This window comes from Rhincodon typus, chromosome 11, assembly GCF_021869965.1.
Source record: "Rhincodon typus isolate 14 chromosome 11, sRhiTyp1.1, whole genome shotgun sequence".
Lineage (NCBI taxonomy): Eukaryota > Metazoa > Chordata > Chondrichthyes > Orectolobiformes > Rhincodontidae > Rhincodon > Rhincodon typus.
This window is the reverse complement of record NC_063342.1, coordinates 59892879-59918469: the sequence shown is the minus strand read 5'-3', so window position 1 is coordinate 59918469 and position 25591 is coordinate 59892879. Positions and strand designations below refer to the sequence as shown.

Sequence of the window (25591 nt, the reverse complement as noted above, 5' to 3'; positions counted from 1 at the left end):
GCCCGAAAAGTCAGCCTTCCTGCTCCTCTGATGCTGCTTGGCCTGCTGTGTTCATCCAGCTCTACACTTTGTTATCTCAGATTCTCCAGCATCTGCAGTTCCTACTATCTCTTCCTTCCATTGACTCCATCTACATTTTCCACTGCCTTGGGAAAGCATCCAACATAATCAAAGACCCCTCCCATTCTGGTTATACTCTCTTCCACCCTCTTCTATCTGGCAGAAGATACAAAAGTTTGAAAACACCTAACCAACACATTTAATGACACCTTCTTCCCTGCTGTTATCAGACTTACGAATGGACCTCTCATTTATTAGAGTTGACCTCTCTCTGCACCTTCTTTGTAGCCATGATGTGGAGGTGCCAGTGCTAGACTGAATTGGACAAGGTGAGATATCACACGACACCAGGTTATGGTCCAACAGGTTTATTTGAAAACACAAGCTTTCACAGCATTGTTACTACCTGAGAAAGGGGCAACACTCCAAAAGCTAGCATTTTCAAATAAACCTGTTGGATTATAACCTGGTGTCGTGTAATTTTTGACCTTCTTTGTAGCTGTAACACTACATTCTGCAGTCTATTCTATTACCTTGATGTACTTATGTAATGTATGATTTATCTGGTTAGCATGCAAAACAATACTTTCCACTGTATATCGGTACATGTGACAATAATAAATCAAATCAAATTGCATATTAATCAAAAACTATGTCCTCATGTAAGTGGTTCAATAACTACCTAAAGAACCACAGTGGAAGAAAAGACTGCTTTGATTCCTCTTGTACAAATGCTAACAAACAATTTATGACAGCTTCAGAATTTCCCATTCACACACACCAGCCACCTCGTCTTCACCATGGACGTGCTATCCTTTTACAAGCCCAACGTCCATCAGGATGATCTCAGGGTTCTCCAATTCTTCCTGGAAAAAAGACATGAATCGACCTCATCCACCACCACCTTCCTCCGTCTATCCAAACTCATCCTTACACAACTTCTCCTTTAACTCCTCCAACTTTCTTCAGACCAAAGGTATGGCCAAGGGTACCCGCATGGTCCCCAATTATGCTTGCCTCTGCATGGAATACGTGGAACATTTCTTGTTACAGTCCTACTCAGGTCTCTCCATACAACTCCAGCATATCGATGACATCATCGGTGCTGCTTCTCTCTCTTGTCTAGAATTAGAAACATTTCTCTCTACTTCCAATTTCCATCTTAGTCTCAAAAACTTTATTTGGTCTATCCCTAATTCCTTCCTTCCTTCCTCGACATCACTGCTTCCATTTCTGGGGATAGATTAGCCACCGATATCCATTAGAAACACACCGACTCCCACAGTTACCTGGACCTCACGTCCTAACCTCTCCGAGCATTCCATTCCATTCTTCCAGTATGTCCGTCTTCATCACACATATTCTGATAAATGCCACCTTTTGCAGGGGGCGGCCTCAGAAATGTCCACCTTTTTCCTCAAACAAGGATTTCCCATTACTGTGGCTGACGGGGCCCTCAGCCAGGTCTGATTCATTTCCTGCACTTCTGCTCTCGACTTTTCTCTTCCCTCCCACAACACCAATAGGGTCCCCCAGTTCTCACTTTCCACAACACTAGCATCCATGACCAAAGGGTCACTAGCTGCCATTTCCGTCACCTCCAGCGGGATGCCACCACAAGACGCATATTCCTCTCCCCTCTCTTTTCAACATTCCACAGGGACCATTCCCTCTGGGACATCTTGGCCCACTCCCAACACCTCCTCCCAGCCCAATGGCACCTTCCCCTATAATCAGAGAAGGTATAACATCTGTCTATTTACTTCCTCCATTCTTGGTCCAAGGTCCCAGTCACCTTCCAGGTGAAGCAGCAATTTTCCTGCACTTCACTCGATCTAGTCTATTGTATTTGCTGTTCACAATGTGATCTCCTCTAGACTGAGGAGATGAAACACAGACGGGATGGCTGGTTTGCAGAACACCTACATTCTGACTTCAAAAATGATCCTGAGCTTCCAGTTGCCTGCCACTTCAACACACCAATGTGTTCCCTGGTCAACATCTCTGTTTCAGGCTTGCTGGAGTGCTCCAGCGAGGATCAGCAAAAGCTAGAAGAACAGCACCTCATTTTCTGCTTGTGGACCCTGTAGCCTTTCGGCGGCACAGTGGTTCAGTGGTTAGCATTGCTGCCTCACAGTGCCAGGGACCTGGGTTCAATTCCACCCTCAGGTGTGGAGGTCTGTGTGGGATTTGCACATTCTCCTTGTGTCTGTGTGGGTTTCCTCCAGGTGTCCCAGTTTCCTCCCACAGTCCAAAAATGTGCAGGGTAGGTGGATTGGCCATGGTAAATTGCCCATAGTGCCCAGGGATGTTTAGGATAGGTGGGGTTAGACATGGGAAAATGCAGGGGTAGGGGAATGGGTCTGGGTGGGATGGTCTTCAGAGGGCGGCGTGGGCTTGTTGGGCCCAAAAGGCCTGTTTCCACTGTCGGGATTCTATGATATGTATGATTCAATATCGAGTTGACTAAGTTTAGAATCCGAACACCTTTCTCAATGTCCTTTACCCACCCTAAACCTTGTCATCACATGGGCTGCTTTCAGCATAGCCAACCAGTTTTCACCTACTGATAGTCTCTATTAACAGCTCTTCTTTAACCCTGGCTCACCATTATCTATCCCTTTGTCTGCAAAGCTGCCTTTTCTTTCCCTATGGTTCCACCTCCTCCTACTGCTTACTCCTTTACCACCCGCACCATACTGAACCTTCCACCACCTGTCTTCAGCGTATCAGTGTCCTCTGAATCAGGAGGCCCAGGTTCAAGTCCCACCTGCTGCAGCGGTGTATAACAACATCTCTGAGCAGGCTGATCAGAACATATTTATATACCAGCTTTCCTAACTATAATCTGTTCCTAAGAAAGGTCACTGGACCCAAAATGTTAATTCTGTTTTCTCTCCACAGATCCTGCCAGACCTGCTAAATTTCTCCAGCAATTTCTGTTTTGTACAAATACTAAATTTACTTAAAGCTAAACAGTCTAGGATCAGTCCATTTTCAGTTCTTCTCAGGTACAGTAGCGCCAAGTCACTGCTCATTTTAGGTTTGCTAATTTTTTTCTGGGACTCTGTTAAACATGCTTCCAAATGAGAATCATATTAGAATTGAAACGTTGACTCTGCTTCTCTTTCTCCAGATGCTGTCAGACCTGTTGAGTAATCTCCAGGACATTCAGTTTTTATTTCAGATTTCCAGAATCCACAGGACTTTGCTTCTTTTTAACATGCATTCATAGCTCTGGAAAGGAACACTCTTGCCTGTCCACCTTGATGACAAACTTGATAATCATAATGTTGGCAGTTATGCTCATTATGAGTTTTCATAAATCTCTGGTAGCAAGTCTATTTTGTGAACATAGCTATAGCAAATGATGCATTAAATTTATTAGATTTCATTGAACATATATGGCACACAATCAATTTTAAAGCACAAATGTTGGTGATTTTTCAATGGCCAGATTGTCATTTCTGCAGTGAAGATGTGAGTTGTGTGTCAGGACCCTGCAGAATCCCCAAAGTAGCACTGTGCAAGGGAACTGAAGGGATATCGAAAATTCTAATGGACAATTACCGCGCACCTGAACTCTCTGAAAGTATCCATTCAAATTCAAGAATTCAGAGGGTTCAATGTCGTTAAATGAAGGGTTAGGAAGAGTTGTAAGATTAAAAACCTATTCTAGCTTGTGAGAAACTATTAAACTGACCACCCAACTTATCACCCTCACAATGCCCGCAAGACACCTTACGCCTCTCAGATTCTGACCCAATATTCACCTCACTCCCCAAGGCTCAATACACCCTGTCTCCACTGGAACCATCACTCCCATCCTCCCCTGAGACCCACCTCCACTACTCTCTCACCCTCAAGACCCTCAGGATCCAGCACATAACCACCTAATTTTGGTCGCAGAGTCATTACAGCATGGAAGCACACCCTTCAGTCCAACCAGTCCATGCCAACCATAATACCAAACTAAACTAGTACCACCTGCCTGTGCTTGGTCCATAATCCTCCAAACATTTCTTAGTCATCCCCAGAGAAAAAAAAGAGTTTCTTCAATTTGCTTGATTTCTCTAATGCAACAAACAGCCGCGGAATAGCATGGCTATTTAACTGACATTTACAGCTCCAATTATGATATTAGATTTTTTTCATCACATTGCACAGATTAGGCTTAGGCCAATTGAATAACAAATGAAGCTAAACCTCTTTCATTTTAAGACACTTAATAGATCCCTGCAGCGACCATCTGTAAACTCATGGGAAACCTACTTTGATGAATATCACTCTTCAGCCTTTTACATTCAAATCCTGCTTTTTATCCTACCCTTGCTCCTTCAGGCATTGTCATGTTGATAGGGTATGAGTCAGTGTACAGCAGATGTGTTCCGGTAACACATCCATTCATGAGGTTCGCACAGGCAATGATTGCTAGCAGATAGTGGTTGGTGAAGAGTATCACAGTTGACCCCAATTCTGATGTTGTTCTTAACTAGCCTCCACACACAAGCAAGAATCACTAGATAGAGCTTCTAACCAGGAATATTGAGGTGCTTTGGCCAACAGTAATGTTCATACAGCTATCCTGGTTCAAATCACCATAAACTCAGCTATCATAACATTAATGTTCTGGTAAAGAAAATAAAAATGTAAAAGACAACTATTATTTAAAATATTAATACACATGCCCAGTATTCAGGCACAATGAAAGATCGAATGTAATGTGCAAATAGTATATGTTTGGCACTGATTCAAAAGATAAGGCATAAATCAAATTGATTAGAAAAGAAATGCTTTCATGCGATAAACGTCGTTTTCCATCAAAGTCTTACACATCTGTTCATGATGCTGAAAATCTGTCCAACTATTCTAGCGTGTATGTTATTAATATGGTTTAATTCTTTCAAATTGGGACAGCGAAAGGTTTGCTAAGGGAATTACTCTCCTAATCTGCTTTTGTTTCTCACTGAACATTCAGACCAACTAAAAATTAAAAGGCTTGTGCAAGCTTCATCTGGATTCAGTGTATTACATGAATGTACCAAAATCCTTCCATGACCTGCATATTATAACAATACGCACTGTAGTTACCCACAGGGAAGTCACAGACCAATGATCTCATCAGGAATTTAGAAAAGTAAAAGGATCCCTTTACCCAAATGGCTCCATATGAATAAAAAGGACTCTGCATTTTTGAGAACTCCTGGCTGGTCTCCACTCTTCCACTCTTCATGAAAATTAAGCTCAGCAAAACACTGTTGCCAATATCCCAACCCACACAAAGTTGCATTTGTTCATTACCCCTTTGCTTCCATTCCAGCAATGCCTCAATCTTATCATCATTATGTTCAAACATGTCCATGGCCTCATGTCTCATGACCTCTTTAACCTTCTATTGCTTTAAAGCCATCTAAAAGTTCTGTGTCCCTCTTACCTCTTGTACATCATTCATTCCCTTGCTAGCTACTTGCTGCTGTGCATTCAGTTGATTGGAATTCCCTCTCTGTAACCTCTCCCTCAATTTCTCTAATACAAGAACAGAATTGCAGAAAGAAAGTAGATTGATTTCTTCTCCTCGAAGTAACAAGTACTTGAGAATGGTTCATTTACTTCGTTTCCCCAACTGTGAAGGTCATTTTCAGATGCTTGACAGACTTACAGAAACAGACTGATGGGGCAGAATCTTGCATTGTTAATGGATTTGCAAAGGCAATGAGAGGTTTGTGCTGCAGGTTCTAAGGAAGGCTCACAGGATTTTCTGGAACAAAAACAAAGTTGCTGGAAAAGCTCAGCAGGTCTGGCGGCATCTGTGGAGGAGAAAACAGAGTTAACGTTTCGGGTCCGGTTACCCGTCCTCAGAACTGATGAGAGATTGGAACGGAAATCCCGTCGGAGAGAGGAGCAGAACTTCTTCAAGGTAGGCATGCCTGGAAGAGATGTGGCAGTGAGTTAAATACTAAATAAAAACCAAAAGAACTGAAGTTCTGAGGAAGAGTCACCGGACCCGGAACATTAACTCTGTTTTCTCCTCCACAGATGCCGCCAGACCTGCTGAGCTTTTCCAGCAACTTTGTTTTTGTTCCTGACTTACAGCATCCGCAGTTCCACAGGATTTTCTGCCAATCATGCAATGGCAAGACCACTGGAGGATCTTCATCTGGAATTATGTCCCTGGTGAATGAAGGTCTCTCCTAACCAATCAGAGGTTAAGCTCATGCACTCAATAATGGCACACAGAAAGTCATGGCTGGTGCCAGGAGTGCAACCCTGAGACAAAGATTTCAGGAACAAGGGCAGTAGTTTAGGTGGGGTGGGGGGAGTATTTCAAAGTGTGGTGTTTTTGGAGGGGGAGGGGATCAGAAGCAGGGGCAGTAGGTGACTCTCAGCATCCACCTCACCCGCCCATGTCCAAGTGCCTCAACCAGACACAGAGAAATTTGTGGCTAAATTGAACAAGAAGCTCAGTGAGGTTATCTCGAAGGCGGGGGAATTCAGTCCCTCTTTTACGCCTTTGACAAGTGGAGCAGCAAGTTTCTCTCCAGGCAGTAGCAAGCTGTCAATTAAGGGGGATGATTGCTTGTTAACAGCTTAATCATAAGACAACTAACTTTATTAATATTCAACTTTCTATCTTAGCATATGTGCCAAACAAACTAGTTGTCAAGAAAGTTCTACTTGGAAACTAGACTGGTTGCTGTGGTCTCTGATCCATTTACAGGACACTTCTGAACTTCAGTACTGCACCTCAGACTGCACCTCTATCACTGTAACACTGCAGCAAAGACACCTCAGGGCCATGCACCCAGCTCATAAACCAGACCAGGCTGCATCTCTGTGCTGTTTCCTTGCTGTCATAGGGCTCACTCACTCTCAGCCTATCTGGATGCTAACAGGATCTCCGCCTTGCATTTCCTTGCCTTAATACACTTTGCCAACTCCGGCAGAGCTACTAGGTTCACGGACCAAATGTCAGGCAGCTGACTACCTACCTTGACTCTTTCTACCTACTGGGGGGTTGACTTCCTTCTGGAATGAGAGAGAAGCCGCTATGAAGGGTGACACAGTACTGGTGCTGGTGGAGAGTGTCCTGAGCAAGTGAGCAGGTAGCACTGAGGGCATGCAGGGTTATTAGTGTCAGCAGGGATTGGGTGTGTAATAGTGAGTGAGGGAAGATGCTGCAGGCAATAGTTATAAGAGAATGAGCCTTGGTGGGACAACAAGATGCAGAGCTGGATGAACACAGCAGGCCAAGCAGCATCAGAGGAGCAGGAAGGCTGACGTTTCGGGCCGAGACCCTTCATTTTCTGATGAAGGGTCGAGGCCCGAAACGTCAGCTTACTTCTCCTATGATGCTGCTTGGCCTGCTGTGCTCATCCAACTCTGCATCTTGTTGTCTCAGATTTTCCAGCAGTTCCTACTATCTCTGAGCCTTGGTAGGAGTTGGGTCAAAGATAAACTGCAATATCAGAGAGAAAATCTTATGCTGGTAGAGTGGAAAGGTCAATGATTTTGTTTTTACATTGCTGGGTACTCCTCCAGTCATCTGACACTGTACTGACTCATATTGTACTTCAAACGTTGAGAATACCACAAATCGCAGCAGTTAAGTCAACACAGGGCATAAGACCCCATTTCTCTCATCCGAAAACTATGTTTTTGCATACATGGTTGATCCCTCACCTCAGCCTCAAATTTTCGGTCACAAGATGCCATACTCACACCTAAGTCAGTTAGCTCAGTTAGTTGGTTTGTATGGCAGAGTGCTACCAACTGCATGAGGTCAGTTCCTGTACCAGTTGGGGTGACCATTAAGATCCTGCCTTCTCACCCTGGTCTGTCACTCGAGCTGTGATGACCCTCCAGTTAAACTCACCACCAGTTGTTGCTCTCTAATGAGATAACAGCCATAGAGTCATCGAGTTGTACAGCACAGAAATGGACGCTTTGGTCCAACTTGTCCGCACCGACTAAATATCTTGAACTGATCGAGTCCCATTTGCCAGCATTTAGTCCATATCCCTCTAAACCCTTTTAAATGTTGTAATTGTACCCACCTCCACCATCTTGTCTGGCACCACCCTTTGCATGAAAAGATTTCCCCTCGGGTCCTTTTTAAATGTTTCCCCTCTCACCTTTTATCTATGCCCTGTAGTTTTGGACTCCCCCACCCTAGGAAAAAGACCTTAGCTATTTACCCTATCCACACCCCTCATGATTTTAAAAACCTCTATAAGGTCACCCCTGAGCCCCCAGTGCTCCAGGGAAAAATGCTCCGGCCTGTTGAACCTCTCCCTATAGCTCAAACCCTCCAGTCCCAGCAACATCCTTATAAATCGTTTCTGCACCCTCTCAAGTTTAACGACATCCTTCCTATAGAAGGATGACCAGAATTGTACGCTATATTCAAAATGTGGCCTCACCAATGACCTGTACAGCCACGACATGGCATCCCAATTCTACACTCAATGTTCTGACCAATGAAGACAAGCGTGCCAAATGCCTTCTTCACCACCCTTCTACCTGCAATTCCATTTTCGAGGAACTATGCACCTGCACCCCGATGTCTCTTTGTTCGGCAATACTCCAAAGGGCCCTACCATTAACTGCATAAGTCCTGCCCTGATTTACCTTACCAAAGTGCACCAACTCACAATTGTCTAAACTAAATTCCATCTGCCACTCTTCGGCCCAATGGCCCATCTGATCAAGGTCCCATTGTACTTTTGAGATAATCTTCTCCACTGTCAACCACACCAACTATTTTGGTGTCATCTGAAAACTTACTAACCATACCTCTTTTTTTACATCCAAATCATTTATCTAACTAAGAAAAAGCAGTGGATCTACCACCAATCCTTGCGGCACATCGTTGGTCACAGGCCTCCAGTCTGAAAAGCAACTCTCTACCACCACCCTCTTTTTCCAAACTTCAAGCCAATCTTGTATCCAATTGTATACCATGTGCTCTAATCTTATTAAGCAGCCTACCATGTGGAAAAGTGTCGAACACTTTGTTGAAGCCTATATAGACATAATCTACCCCTTTGCCTTCATCAATCTTCTTTGTCCTATTTTCCTCTGGGGTTACAGCTACTATGACAACTATACTCTCTTAGTCATCAGCTTCACATTTTCACTCTCAAATGCATGTTTTACTACTGGTACTTTATACTGGTCACAAGTGATTAAGCCGGCAAAATTAGCCCAGCTACAAAGATATGGAAGGCTCTAAGACACATGAACTCTATACATCAGAGGCAAATGACATATCAACGTGGTAACTACCCACATTTATGCAAATAGTTCACTCTGATACTTGGTTCTATACTCTAATCCTAACCCTCATTTTTGGAAAGATTCCTTGAGGCTTTAAAGGTCAACTTATATGCCAACTTCTGCAGTAATTCTCAATTACTGGATGAGTGGAGCTCCAAAAACACTCAAGAAGATTGACACCAACCAGGACAAAGCAACCGACTTGATTGGCACCACATCCACAGGCATCCACACCACCAATGCTCAGTAGTAGCAGTGCGTACTATCTACAAGATGTACTGCAGGAATTCACCAAAGATCCTCAGACAGAGTCTTCCAGACCCACGATGATTCCCATCTAGAAGGACGAGGGTAGCAGATACATGGGAACACCACCACCTCCAAGTTCCCTTCTGAGCCATTCACCATCCTGACTTGGAAATATATCGCTGTCCCTTCAGTGTTGCTGGGTTAAAATCCTAGAATTCCCTCCCCAATGGCATTGCGGGTCAACCCACAGCAGGTGGACTGCAGCAGTTCAAGAAGGCAGTTCACCACCACCTTCCCAAGGGCAACTAAGGACAGGCAATAAATGCTGGCCAGGCAGCAACACCCACAACGCACAGATGAATATAAGAAGTATGACAAAATTATTTGAAGGTTTTGTAAAGCTAGATTTCAAGATGAATATGATAATGCCTTCACACTACTTTAACGCAGTCCCTTCATGAACGATTAAGTGAGTGGCTGACAATATACTTCTTTTAGTGACAGTCATCTGCCTACATTGCTATCTCCAAGGCCAATGCTGAAAACTTAAAATACGATTATTACAGAGAAGCTACAATTCCCTGAAATTGCCAGTGATGTAAGGACTGAATCCCACCTTATTTAACTAATATTTCTCAATGAACTCATATAATGTAAACTCATCCTTTATGTTCTCCCTAATCTCTTTCAAATTTGTCTTCAGTCTTTATTAATCTGATCCAGCCAATATTTTCTCACTTTTTGGGTGCAAGATGGCGGCAGAGTAACAGGGCTGTGAGCGGGCTCTTGCCCATAGCCCCATCCACTCCCATATGCTTTCCTTCTTTGTTTTACTCTTGCTTCTGCTCTTTGCTTTTGCTTTACTCTCCTTTTTGTTTCTTTTTGTGTGGTGGATTGGTTGGCAGCACCGGTAATGGTAGCGAGAGTGGGCCACACGCAGAGTCACACATGTGGCTTCTCCTGGCACTCAGAGGCCCTGACAGAGAAGACAAGACCTTCTACCACTATTCGAGGACTGTGGCAGCGGCAGCGAGGTCGTTCTCCAGGCGTTCAGGGCCAGCGGCAATTAAGTTCCTCCAGCGATTGGAGATGGCAACACCGGCAGCAGAGGACTCGTCCAGCTGGCGCAGCTGGCGAGGTGACATCTGCAGCCAAAGCAGGACTTGTGGCCCGGCAGAGGTCTGGCCTAGCAACAGAGCCAGGGGCTGTTGGTTGCAGGGTGAGTATGGACTCAGCAGTGTCAGTGAAGTGGGCGCAGCGGTGAAGAAATGGCACTGAAAGTGGGGCAACTCCATTTGTGGGTCTGGCGCAGGCGGCAGCATGGTGGTGGCGGTCTCCCTTGAGGCTAGGTGCCAACATGGACTGGGTCACAAAGACTGATACCCTGAACTTTCTACATCTTTATTTTTCTAATTTATTCCGATGACCTGCAGTGCTGGAGTGTTTAGTTCTTTACTTTTCTAATTTGTTTTGTTTCCTAAGAATTTGGTCTTAAGTGACCTTTGTACCTACGATGGCACTGTAATGCAGCGACCGTAAACTTTTCACTGTACTCATGAGTATGTGACAATAATGCTAATTCAATTCAATTTTCCTCTCTAAAAATAACTTCTAGGTGTTCAATGAGATATTTTTATTTTTCGTCTGAACCCTACAGACAATTTGAAATGTGGGAACAGGTTCAGTAATTGTAGAACTTAATTTGCTACAGCCAAGCTAATCGAAAATCCAGCTCATAAATTAGATTCAATTGGATTATCAATGCAGCCAGGTCAATGTCTGAAGCATTTCTTCCACAAAGCTGAGAGAGACAACCGTTATAAGCAGACCCACAAACATTTCTAACTTGGAGGAGTTTTAGCACAGACCTTATTAAACATATATGCTTGGCAATGGATTGTCATGCGGATGTCAAGAGTCAATGTTGTTAATTCATCTCTAATGTATTTGGTAATAAGTCATATGTGACCAATTGAAATAATAAGCATGCCAATGTTAATTTAAATTGCCTATCTAATAGCAGTTTCTTGTCTGCTGCCTATTGCTACTTTGCTGTGTTAACTCTCCACCATCAACCTTGCATTTGCTATGTTATGCGCTGAACTTTGTGATGTGTTTTTCTGTAGATACCCTTCTAGGTTATCAAACCAGGGTCTACAAGCAGACTTTAATGCACTCTCACTTTCACCACTAGCTGGAATCTGATGGATTTATTATTCTCATTATGCTAACCTCTGCTCTCAAGATGTCTAGATATAAAATGCAACAGTCCACTTGTACAAGTGATATTTTGAAACAGCTTCCACTCCACCTTAACATTTGTACTACCTGATGATGAACTGAAGTTAGATAGGTTTTCTATCATTTGTCAATGTTTACAGTTTGGATGTACCTCCAATCATCAAGGAAGTAGGGGCTGTTACAAGATCTATGGTGTGGTGACTAGCAAAACATCAGTATCTAATGGTTTTCCTGAAACAATTGACAAGGCTGGACATGGAGCTATTATTACACAGTTTCACAAGGCATTCTACCTGACGTGGAAAGCCCTGCATTGATTGAAACAATGTCATTAACACCAACTGACCCCGTTTTGGGGAATGGAAATTTCTGCCATGGCTTCATAAGTGACAAAACAGGTTGATTCTTGACCAACAGGTCGGTGTCCCATGATGTCACGCAATCCAGAGAGCAGGATTTGCACACTTTCCTTTCCAACTCACCATCTCTCTTTCCCATCATTCAGACACAGCGACTTCAATTGTGATGATGCTTGATAGACAAGTTTTCGCCACTTTTAATGACCGGTCCTCCTCTCAAGTTATTAATGCCAATGCTGCTGCCCTGCAAGGAGAGCTTCAGTATGTCTTTATGGTATGTTCTCGTACTTTACTGGAAATCTTCCCATTTGAGGGTTGAGAAAACAGAATTTTGCAAAAACAAAGCATTTCCTCCATCTAGACACAGCATCCAGTCCTGCAAATGATGCAACCGTCTTCGAACCACATCAGAACAAAAACAGAGGTATCCTATATCAACAATAGATGGCAAGAATCTCTGCAACATTTTGTTTACTTAATAATTCCTGAATATAGTGACAGGAGGCTTGTGGGATTGCAATACAACTTCAGGACAATTCAGTGGACCAAAAACATGGTGTCTGATGCTCGCCAAATTCAGAGAAGTTAGCTACAACTAAGGCTGATATATTAAGGCATTTCTTAACTTAACCAAAGCTTTCAACACTATGAATTAGCCAAAGCTTTGGAGACTCTTAAGAAAATTTGGTTGTCTGGCTTTGTTTTTGATGGTTCTGAAACAACTCCATGTTTGGTTGTGGCACAAAGTGTATTGAGGTTACTAAGCATTTACTGTTTTGAATGATTTGATGTAAAGATTTATTCAGGTCTCAGCTCTATTTATACTCATATGTGGCCCTGCTAGATGATGCATCGACAACTTTCAGATAGACACAGATATGATTCCATACAAGAAGAACCTTGATGATATATTAAGATTGGGACCTATGCTTGAAGTCTTCCAACAAATTATACATTCATAATTGTGTGCTGGTGATTGTGCATTTATTACTTTCAACTGATAATAGATAGTAGTTTTGGGCTTACTGTTGATCTGATGAAAACCAAAGGAATGTATGAAGCTATTCCTAGAAGGCATATTGGCAGAAGTGCACTGAATGTGGTTAAGAAGTTCACCCATCTTTGCAGGTAACTAACCAATGATGCAAGGATCAATAACTGAACACAAAAACAAAGTCCAAGTGAAGCCTTTGGAGGTCTGCCAAGCTTTGCATTGAAGTTACCAATAAACTGAACAATTATGTGATTATTGCCCATACCAAACTCAAATTTGGTTATGAAACATGGTCACAGTATCAAAGCAGCACTCAACATCTGGAAGGTAGTAAGACCAAATCATGAGTACAAAGTACTGGAGTGTGCTGACAACACAATTAATGAGATTGAAATAATCTACAAGATGATCATTGATTTTTCAGGAATCCTGGCCACTGACAAACAATGGTGCAGGGGTAGAAGAAGTGAAAGACTTAGTAATGCAATACTGTGCCAGTTACAAAACAGAAGGGGAAATGGAGTATTTAAGAGACGGCACCATTTTCAATAACTTATCCTGCCAGAAACCTGTCACCTGAGGCTAATCAGAGAAAATGCCTGGTAACTTTTTTTTTCTTAGTCATCCATGTTTCCACCCATAAATATCTGTACAACTCTTTGATGTTACCAAGATCACCATTCAGTGAGCACCATTCTGCTAATACCAGTGACCAAACCTCAAAAGTAACCCATTGTTTGCAAGACACATTTGCATTCCTGTGGATGTGATAAGTTTTAGATTAATGCATGTTGCATCCTTCTTACCCTTGAAAGCAAAATTTGATTAATCACCAAGAAAACAGCACTAGTTTACTAATTTGTGGTTAGAATAAAAGGGCAAAATAGATTTGTTCACTGGTGTTGTTCACTTTGTGATCTTCCTATTTAATAACTGTCACAAGTCCAATAAGAATTGTATCTAGAAGGCAACAGACACAAATTGCTCTAAATACCAGCGGTTTTCTCCAATGAAGTATATAAGAAATGTATCAAGTTAAAGGAATTTGATCAATCTAAGGATCCTAAGGGAAGAGTACACCATTCACAGCTAACTGAAAAAATTAAAGGTCATTTCAAATAGAAAGAAAAAAAAACATGCTATTCTGCAAAGATGAAAAGTCAGAATATTAAAAAAAGCAAAGACTAAAATATACATATAAGCAATGAGAAATTACTGCAAGAGAGAAAGCTAACTAGAAACATAAAATACAGATATTAAATTTTTCTAAAAGTAGTTAAAAAGGAAAAGAGTCAGAAAGAGAGTGGTGAACCTCGAGCAACTGAATCTAGGGATTTACTAATAGAAAATAATAAAATAGCAAATGAATTGAACAAATATTGTTGCATCTGTCTTCACTGTAAGTGAAACAAATAATATTGCAGAAATAATTACCAATTAGAACGTGAAAGTGAGTGCAGAACACTGAATAATTATAATCGCCAGGGAAAGACTGATAATAAATTGTTTGAACTAAAATCTGACCATCTCCTGGCCTTGATGGATTTCACTTTAAGGTGGCAAATCACATTGCTTCAAAATCATCCCTAGATCCTGGAATGGTCCCATCAGGTTGGAAATCTGAAAATGTTATTCCTCTATTCAGGACCGGAAGGAAACAGAAAGATGAAAACTAGACTGGTTAGCCTAATATTTAGCCTAGGGAAAAAATTGGTACATTTATATCAGGGCAATGAGAAAATCTTAATTCAATTAGGAATGTCCACATGGTGTTGTGACAGGGAAATTGTATTGACTATTGTTCTTTAAGGTAGTAACAAACAAAATACAGGGGAACTAGTTGATGTACCATATTTGGTTTCTGGAAGTCAGTTGACAAAGTCCCACATCAAAGAATACTGTGCAGAGTAAGAAATCATGGTATAATGGGTAATATATCGGCATTGACGCAGGTTTGGTTATCTAATGGTATGCATTTTTGTCAAGTTGTAACAAGCAGTGTGCCCCAGGGGTCATTATTGGGATCTCAATTATTTACAATCTATATCAAAGACTTAGATGAATGTTGTCAGGTTTAATTGATGATACAAAGATAGATAGGAGATAGAGATGTGAAGATGATACAGGGAATCTGCAAAGGAATGGAGATAGGTTGTGGTGAGATGTGAACTTGTTCACTTTGGCAGAAAGAATAGAAAAGTAGCCTGGTAATAAAAGGTTACTGTATCGATTCAGCAAGGAAATAGGAAGCGACATTGAATATTTGTCGTTTACTGCACTAACTGAAATACAAAAGTAAAGATGTATTGCTAAGTTCCATAGAATGTTGGTGAGGCCACACCTGCAGCATTAAGTACAGCCTTTGCCTCCTTACTTAGGAATCGATCTAAGTGCATTGAAGTAGTTCAAAAAGATACACTCCAGTGATACTTGGGATTCTGGAGTTATCTTAGTGGGTGCACTGGAAGCCCCCACCCTCCCGTGAAGTTTAAACCAATCATAGTGCCTCCTAACCTAGCCTCCAAAACCTGCATCCTCAACTCCTTGTCCCCGCCATAGGGTGCCCGATCCCTCCCACCTGAAAAGGCCCACTCCTTTCTTCTGGCACTATTGGGACAGCAAGAACTTTCGGTCAATCAGAATGGCTGGCAGCTCATGAGGGTGGGACATCATCCCACAGAGGGATCAAGTTCCAACTCTCAGCAAGTTTAGCACGTCCACAGCATATTATTGCGATGGGCTGCCTACATTCAAAGTTGGTTGGTTGAAAATGGGCCTTTCTAATGCCGGGGGGATGGAGGATTTAGTAATAGGCCTCCCTGTGGAAAATTCTTTATAATTGAATACTATGATGTATGCACCAGGTTAAATCCTCTTGCTGGAAACTCTGGACTCATTGACTCCACTCCATCTCCTCAACCGCTTTCTCAGGCTGAGCCAGATTGTGCAACATCTTGGAGCACTGTTTTATCCCCAGATGAGCTACAAACCTCTCACGCTATCCACCACAAAGACCACTCATTTCTACTTCTCTAATACCATCCACCTTTGCTTCCTACTGAGATCCTGCTGGAACTCTTATCCATGCTTTTATCTTTCAACTTAGACTCATTAGTCCAATTTCTTCCTTGCCAGCCCAGCATGCCTCACATTGTTCCAAAGGCATCCACTAACCTTGGCATTTTACAAACAGAACCAACTATACACCTGACCTTAGATGATGCATTTCTGTCAGCTTTGAAATTAGGGGAAAAGGAGGGGAGGGCAACGATTGACTGCAATCATAATCAATGTACGTATGCCTTTCAATGTAGGCCACGACAATTCATCTTCATTACACATCACCAAATCCAGAATTTCCCCAGTGGGCTCTATCACAAGCTGCCATGATCTTGTTGAAAGGTGGACCAGGGACAGCGGGCCAAATGGCCTCTGCTAGCTCTTGTTTCTTATGGTTTTATGGTAATAGCTGCAGACATGAAAGAAAAGTCTACGTTGCAGTCTGTCAGTTTTTATCAGTTTAAGTATCCTAATACTTAAAACTATTCTACAATTCTCCAAAGGAAAAGTGGGAAGTGAAGCATCAAAGGCAACAGCTTAAACAGAAACCAATCCCTAAAAGTGGACAGTGAAGTGTAAATTGAAATAGAATCTCCAATTTAATCTCCAAGCTTCTGTCTTAGAACCATCAACAGATAAATGTAACAGCTTTAAGGACAATTCCTTGATAGTAATAAAATTGGATTCATATATTTTACCTTTTCTACTTAAGGAATGATAAAGCGAAAGAGACTGTGATTGAACAAAACATCTAACCTCACCTCAAAGATCTAATTCCAAATCACCAATAAACAAATCTTCTTTCCACTATTAAAGCAAATTTAATTATCTTGTTGGCATTCTGATATGTTTGGTTCATGTTTTACATTTTTTGTAAGTGTATTATGCACCTGAATTTTGATTGACATTGATGAGCCATCACAGCTTTTTGTACCATTTCTTATTCTTGTCCACCACTTTAATCTATTAATCCAGCACTCCCCTGTGGCTATTGCAGGTTGGGGGCTGGTAAATTGAAAATTATAACCTAAGAATAATGCAACTCCTTTTGTTACTTCATTGCCAAGGGCTGGAATTTGGAGGAATATTGATGGACCATCTTGTGCTTGACAACTTGTATTCATAACAGTACCTTTACAGTAACATGTCCCAAAGCACGACATAGCTGAGTTAACAAACAAAACTTGACACCGAACCACATAAGGAAAGAACAGATGACCCAAGCCCTTTTCCAAAAAGCAAGCCTCCTGGAGAGTTTTAAAGGAGGAAATAAAAATATAGAGGCATGGAGATGAAAAGGTGGAATCCCTGAGCTTAGGGTGCTGGCAGCTAGAGGCACAGCTCCTAACTTTGGAGCAATTAAAATCCGGGCTGTCCAAAGGTCGAAATTGGAGGAGCACAGATACCATGGGATGATGCAGGAATGGAGGAAGTTACAGATTTAGGGAAAGATGAGGTCATGAAAGCAGTGATAAGTATTTTAAATTCGAGCTATTGCTTAGCAGGGAGCTAACAGAGGCACATGAGCACAGGAGATGATAGACAAATGGGACTTTATGCAAATGCAGACAAGGGCAAGCCCAGCAAACAACCAACGCCACTGCATTCAGTGATTAGCCTCCAGACTGAATAATTAGCACCACTGCGTCTGGCTGGCAGCATTTCCTAAAGTTCTGCAGGCCTCATTTCCAGCAAAGCAGGTGAGATCTTTAACCCACATGACTGGTCATTGTTTTGAAAATTAACCAAAAGTTAAAATTGTGGTCAAAGTCAAACCCAAAATAAATAGACTGCAAAATAACCCATCAGTAATTACTGGTTACTATCTAGGGTGTAAAGCCCTGGATGTGAAAGAATAGGAAGAAAAACAACTGGGACATTGTTACTCCATTTTGTTCAACTTGGTTGCCATTTATGAAATGTCAGTAACTGCATGCATGTATTTGCATTTTTTAAAATTGTTTAATTGAGCCAACTGGAGAGGAGGTATTGATTTAATTCTGTGTCATCTCCCAAGGGGAATAAATTGTTCCACACCAGCATAAAGAATGCTCCAAGTGCCAACTCAGAATGCCACAACCTACAAACCAATTACTAATTTATTGGATACTAACACAACCTGTATTATCACTCCCATCTGTTAGGTATGAATATGGATAAGAGACTCTGTTTAGCTGTTAATTTCATTCTGAAATGCTTGTTCATAACAATTATGTATTTGCAAAAGTTTTAATTACTAATTTGCATTGTGAAAACCAAACCAATTTCCATTGAGCAAGCAGATATAGATGATATTTCAATATTATAATAGTTTTTTTATTTATTAATTTATCCAAGACATATTCAATTAAACTTGCAAGTTGGTTTTCAATAAGGTCAGCCTGACAAATGATTTAGGTGCAGAGGATTCTTGGGCTGATACAAGACACGCAACTGCTCAGGAATTCTGGTAATATATTGGGAAGAATCTTTTTTGAAATGCAAGTGGTTTCATGCTGTTATTACCATGACTCACTGCTGACTTGCAGGCAAAAATAACAAAAGTCAAACACCAGGGCTAATTTGAGCTGCAAACATACTAAAATATATAATTGGTGTAAAAACATATCAATGCAAATAGGCTTAAGGATGAAATTATTCTGTTTACAACAATGACGACAATGAAAAAGCTTTTGGATTTTCTGTTTGCACTTAGTTGAAACGCATTCGCTGTCAAGGGACAGGAGATGATGATTTGACCATTCTATGTCATTATTCCACAGGCCACATATGATCTACTCTGTCATGGCCTCTACACAACCAACAACAAAAAAAAATCACCTGACAAAATGATTGCAGTTTTTCCAGAGGTCTTTGTTTCCAACAGTGAGGTTGAAACAAATAATTCTAAACTCAAACACCTCAGAATTACTATCCAGAAGAGTTCAAAACACCAATGTCAATAGAGACATTACAGGATGCAACATCAACTTATGTAATTGAAGACGTTCCCAGTTTGAGGGAAGACATGCATGATCTCTCTGGTTGGAAAATGCAATTTTAAAGTTGAAATAATGGAGGAAGTATTTTATATACTGACAGTGATTCCCCAGGCTTTTCTTCTCTTCTGCTAGGAGGATTCGCTCAGATGGAATTTACTGCATAATACAAATCACAATTATACATTCTCTGACATATCTAATTGTTCACTGCACTGCTTCTGTTATTTCACAAGAATCTTGAATATAAATGACTGAGGCTGGTCATCGACTCACTTTAACATGGGAGAGAATTATATTCTTGATTGAAGCCTTTTCCATTGTTGTGTTACATTTAGGGACTTGAGCACAATTTTGAAAAATAGTGTTAAATGTTGAAACGAGGTTGATTGTATATTCAGCTACAGAATAAATACAAGGAGTGTTGAAAATTGAGTCATAGGGGATGTTTCACGTCTAATTTATTCTGTTCATGATTTTTCAGCTGGTTGCTTTTTATGTATTGGCTTGAATGCATGAACAAATATTTAACCAACACTGACATGAGTTCTTGGCTTTTACATGGGACATTGCCTCGGACCTTTAGAGCTCATTTTGAATGGGTAGAAGACAAATTCCAGATAAAATGGGACTCTGAAAGTGAAAGCGGCTTCAGACTATTCTTTTCAGCACTGGATGGAAGATTTTCCATGTTTCTGAGTTTTGTTTATATGCATTTAGGAATTTTCTTGCAGGAGCCAACTTCCGTGTACTCATTACGTTACATTTGTTCTTACAAAATTTAATTTCAAAATGAGTGCAATTGGTACATATTTGTAGCAAAAACAGGAAGGCAGGTTATTATTTGAATGGCTATAAATTGAGAAAGGGGAATGTTCAACAAGACCTGGGCATCCTCAAGCACCAGTCGCTGAAAGTAAGCACGCAGGTGCAGCAGGTAGTAAAGAAGGTAAACTGTATGTTGACCTTCATAGTGAGAGAAATTGAGTATAGGAACAAGGATTTCTTGCTGCAATTATACAGATCATTGGTGAAGCCACAGCTGGAATACTGGGTGTCATTTTGGTCCCCTTATCTCAGGAAGGATGCTCTTGCAATAGAGGGAGTGCAGCAAAGATTTACCAAATTGATTACTGAGATGAGAGTTCTGATGTATGAGCAGATATTAGGTTGGTTAAGATTGTACTCATTGGAGTTTAGAAGAACGGGGTGAGGGGTGGGGGGAATCTCATAGAAACATATAAAATTCTAACAAAACTAGACAGGTTACATGCAGGAAAGATGTTGCCAAAGATTGGGAAGGCCAGAAACAGAGCTCATAAAAATAAGGGGTAAATCTTTCAGGTCTGAGAGGAGGAAAAATTTCTTCTCCCAGACAGTGATAAGCCTGTGGAATTCACTGTTACAGAAAGTGGTTGATGCCAAAACTGATGTGTTTTTTCAAAGAGGAGGTAGATATAGCTTAGTTGAAAGAATCAGGGGTATGGGGAGAGGGCAGGATTAGGATATTCAGCCTGATGATCAGTCATGATCATAATGAATGGTGCAGCAGGCTCAACGTGTTAAATGGCCTAGTGCTGCTCCTACCTTCTCTGTTTCTACGAATGCAGCCACAGGAACGTGGGCCAAAGGACCCTTACTGTGATGTACTGTTCTAACAGGAAGAATGCTCAAAACAGTGAAATGAGATTAGAGTAGATAGTAATTGTAAAGCTAGTGATAGCATGAGGTTCAATGGCCTGAAAGGCCTCCTTCTGTTTAAATAAAAACTATTACACTTCCTATGGAATCCGTATTGAACGCATATTGCGTGTCATCATTTTTTGTGTTAGTAACATATTGATGGCTACTAATAGATGGGAGGTACTGTTGTACCCTTACCTGTATCTTAATTCATTGTTGTACATTTTATTGGATTATATAAATTATAATATCTTAAAATCATCATTTTTTACAGTAACCAAACAAACTTATAGCAATTAACCTGCACAAGGATTTTTCATACCATATAATCTTAAAACTATCAGACTTTGCAAAACTGTTAGTTAAAAACAGCATTCTATTCCCAACTCACTTGAAAAAAATGAAACTGTTAACATCACAGAAATCATACTAACAAGTTCCCCAATTATGGCCAGAGTAAGGAACCACCTCTTGTAATCACAGAGCCCTTAAAACTTCTACCCTGAGGGCATACCAGGAATGTAACCAGAGCAACACAAATTTGCTAATTTACTTAGTAAGACAAAACGAAAACAGTCAATTCACATTTGAATGTGAGCAGAACAGTTCTGAAGGAGAATCACTGGACTTAAATCATTACCACTGCTTTCTCCCCATAGATGCTGCCCCAGACCTGCTGAGTTTCCCTAGAAATTTCCGTTTTTGTTTCAAAGCACATTGTTGCAAGCCAATGATTGGTCAGCCAAAGGGGTTTGACATCATAAAGGCCATTCAATCTCTCTTTTCCCTGTACAGTCGGAGTTAGGGCATTGCCTGAATGACACTTGATGCCTCAACGGTTAGTCAACTCTCTGCAAAGGCCCTTTAGGGCGAATACCCATGTCAATATCAAATAAAATCCAAAAGAACTGCGGATGCTGTAAATCAGGAACAAAAACAGAAGTTGCTGGAAAAGCTCAGCAGGTCTGGCAGCATTTGTGAAGAAAAAAAAATCAGAGTTAACGTTTCGGGTCCGGTGAGTTCTGAGGAAGAGGCACCAGACCCGAAACGTTAGCTCTGATTTTTTGTCCACAGATACTGCCAGACCTGCTGAGCTTTTCCAGCAACTTCTGTTTTTGACCCACGTCAATATCACCTCTTTACCCAAAAGTGGCACAAGTGATAGCCTAAATTTTGAGTCAAGTTGTAAAGCCAGCAGGACATGAGCAAGTTTGACCTTGGAAGAGGAGCAGACAGCACCAGTCACATGAGAAGAGCTTTTGGGATCAAGAGGAAACTCCATGCAGTCAAACTAAGGGCTACCAAATAGCTATTCCAGGTCTTCTTTCAAGACTCCAAACTGGTGAGCATCAAACTGAGCCAAAACAGTGCAGGTAATATATTTCTCATTTGGTATTGTAAGCTACAAATAAGGACATATAATGCCATTTTACCTAATAAAATAATTCTATCCTATGTTAGCTGAGGGGTAAAAACATTCAACATGTGCCATAATTCCTTTAACTGCACTTCATCATGGTCCAGTGTTTACACTGCAGTTCATGAAATGACAACTTCCCTGTAACGATGACCTCACAAAACAATCTCAGCAGGTTAATGAAACTCAAACAAGAACATACTAAACTAGACATTACAGCAGACTTTCCTTCCTTCTTAATGGTTTTTCTTAAATCACATTCATTCATATTCGTGCATGCTCTCAAACAACTTCTTTTTGAAGAAATCAAAATCTAGGTGAAGGCCCAAGAGTCATAATGCAGCACACGGCTAAGATTGAAACGAAGATGACAAGACAAATCAAAAATTAATTATCAAGTGCCACCAAGGGTTTTTCAAAGGCAGCAGATGATAAAATTAAGTGAAGCCCGAGGAAGCTAAAGAGTTTTATGGTGCTAGGGTTCTGGGAGAAAATAGAGACGGACAACAGAAATCAATGAAGCACTACAAACAAGATGACATAAAAATTTAGTGGAATGAGAAAGGAAAGTTGGGAACAGCAATAACTATCCGAGTTGATAAAACAGTGAAAGAGGATGCAAAGGACAAAAACTAGCATATGTTTGCAAGTGACAAAATAACACCATTGAAACTAAAATAAATTCCCTCCTAATGCCCCTGAAAGCAATTTTCAAATTCTGACGTGGATTTTCTGCTCATTGTTCTCCAGGGCCATGATGCATCCAATGGTTTACAACACGTTTGCCTCATGGATAGAAATAATATAAACTGCACCTCTTTGTATTTCACACAAAAAATATGATCTTATAAACCAGAAATCACTGCCTGTTAATCACTTTTAGGAATATAAAACAGGTTTGCCACTTTTTCTTTCATAAAATGAAATGGGCTGCGATAGGAGTGTCATCCTTGATGTTTCTCTACTGGAGAAGAAATTTAATTGAGCACCATAACAGTTTTAATGTTGCTACGGCAATTGCTTAGCTTATTTGGCTAGACGGTTGGTCTGTGATGCACGGTGATGTCAACGGTGCAGGTTTGATTCCTTCACCATGAAGCCCTGTCTTCTTTACTTCAATCCTAGCCTGAGGTGTGGTGACTGACAGTTTAAATTCAGCACCAGCTGTCCTTCTTCAATGAGAGAGCAGCCCTATGACCTTCTGAGCCTTTGGCAATTGTTGCTCCATCATAAGACAGAAGGAGGAGACGCAAATGGACTTCTTTCTTATAAATTTAGACGTCCGATTTACATTTTAGAGCCTTGTAGAGAGGCCATTCAACAAACCAACTGTCTATTCCAAAATCTGATTGGTGGAAACCTTGCATTATTCTGGAATTCCTGCATTATATTCAACATCATTGAGATATAGTGGCTAAACGCTGAATAATGTTCAACTTTTTTTTGTATCTCAATTTTCAATGATGGTCTCTGGATTACATCATGTAATTAGATCAAAACTAGCACCAGCCTATAGTCTAATTACAGTTTTGTGCAAAGCGTGAAGGAATGGATTAAAAGGAAATCCAACTTTGGAACCTACTTAATGTAGCAATCTCTGCCGTCCTTAGTAGTCGCCATCTCCCATCCATAGGGAAGCCCCTGAGAACAGTTCCAGTTCGTTGGAGAAGGTAACCAGCCTGAAGACTTGGTTCTGTGGCTAGAAATAAGAAAATTAATTGATTAAGTTAAAAGTTTAAGTATCCATATTTCTCTACTGTTAATTTCACCCTTCAGCAGCCATAAGAAAGGTTAATGAAGGATGTAGTGTAATGAAGCACCAGGAGTTATTGCTGGCTAACATCATTTACTGAACAGAGCAATTCACCTTGTATTTTTTTCAGGATCATCATCTATGACTAATGGTAGCAGACATTCAGTGAACTATAAAAATGCTTGTTACACACACACCCCGATTCCCAAGTTGATCCAAATACAGAAGCATTGTAAGAGCAGAATTAATCACAAAATTTTCCTAAATTACCCGTCACTATATTTCGAAAGTACTTGGTTGGTTGTTAAGTGCTTTGGGACATTCTGAAATCATAAATCATCGTATAAATACATTATTTTCCCTTTAAACATGTAAATATTTGACAATAAGATATTTGTGGCAAATACAATTACATTATGGTTTCATGATATATACTATAATTGAACAAAATACAATTTTACCAACTTTTCTAACAATGCCTCATTTTTTCTTTACAAGATCCTTTATTATTTCGATCCATATGGCTACATTAACGTTTTTATTACTCCCTTACGTAAAAAGCATAATTTCACATCCCTCAAACATAATGGAATTCAACACATTAGTCTAATAGGATAAAAATGTTTCAGTGGAATTATATGCACAGTTAAGAATAATTATTATGCTTGCTTTTGACTTCACAAGCCATTACATGTAATAAATCAAGGCCTCTTTTATTATTCCTTTGTGTTATTTTATTGGACTTTATCAACAATGATAGCATCAATCTCATGTCCAACTCCAAATATATTTACAAGGGTCTAGTTTGATTTCATTGAATTTATTGTAATGTTTACATAGCTACTAAGATTAAAAAGATACAGACACAGCTGGAGAGATAAGGGAATAGATAAATGGATGAATGAATGAAAGAATGGAAGGCTTTCCCCATTGATGCAGTTGGCACATCTACCAGTTGGCTTCAAACTGAGCTACACAGACCAGAATGCTCAGAATTTGAATATTACTTCACACTGTGTTACCTTAGCTTAGATAGGATAGTGGTAGAGTGCCACAATTTCACTTTCTGAAATAAAAAAAATTTAGCAAAAGCTCCTAGTCCAAACAATTCTCAGTGGTTTTTGCTACAAAATTTAAAGGGAACGAGATCAGGTGCTTCTGGATGCATTCTACAGTTGAATGTCTCAGACTGTGTGGGACCATTTACAAATAAAACAGGTCCTTTAGCCAAAGTGCCAGAAGAGAACTGGTATCCACGTCCAAGTCCTGGCAACAGCTGAAAAAAAAACTGAAATTGAAACGTCAGAAAAAAAATGGCAAAGTTTTTCAGAAATTAATATTCCGAATTGAAGCACCAGCATACTTTGAATCCATCTTGGAAAGATCGTGTTTCTTTAAATCATTATGTGCTGAAACAGTTGGTCCATTTTAAATTCTTTTTGTGAGTAACATATCTGATATTGGTTGTCCCTGTTCAGACTTGTTCCACTTGTTGTGAAAATGACTTGATGAGATTTTCTT

At 40.6% G+C, this 25591-nt stretch overlaps 1 protein-coding gene across 1 annotated transcript in view; it reads right to left on the bottom strand.

The window, feature by feature from the left end:
• frmpd4 (FERM and PDZ domain containing 4) overlaps positions 1-25591 on the bottom strand; it is a 573791-nt gene that overhangs the window by 261218 nt on the left and 286982 nt on the right. Inside the window, exon 2 of the mRNA XM_048602573.1 lies at positions 23900-24016. Within this exon, the coding sequence (XP_048458530.1) occupies positions 23900-24016 (117 nt within the window). The remainder of the gene's footprint in view (positions 1-23899; positions 24017-25591) is intronic.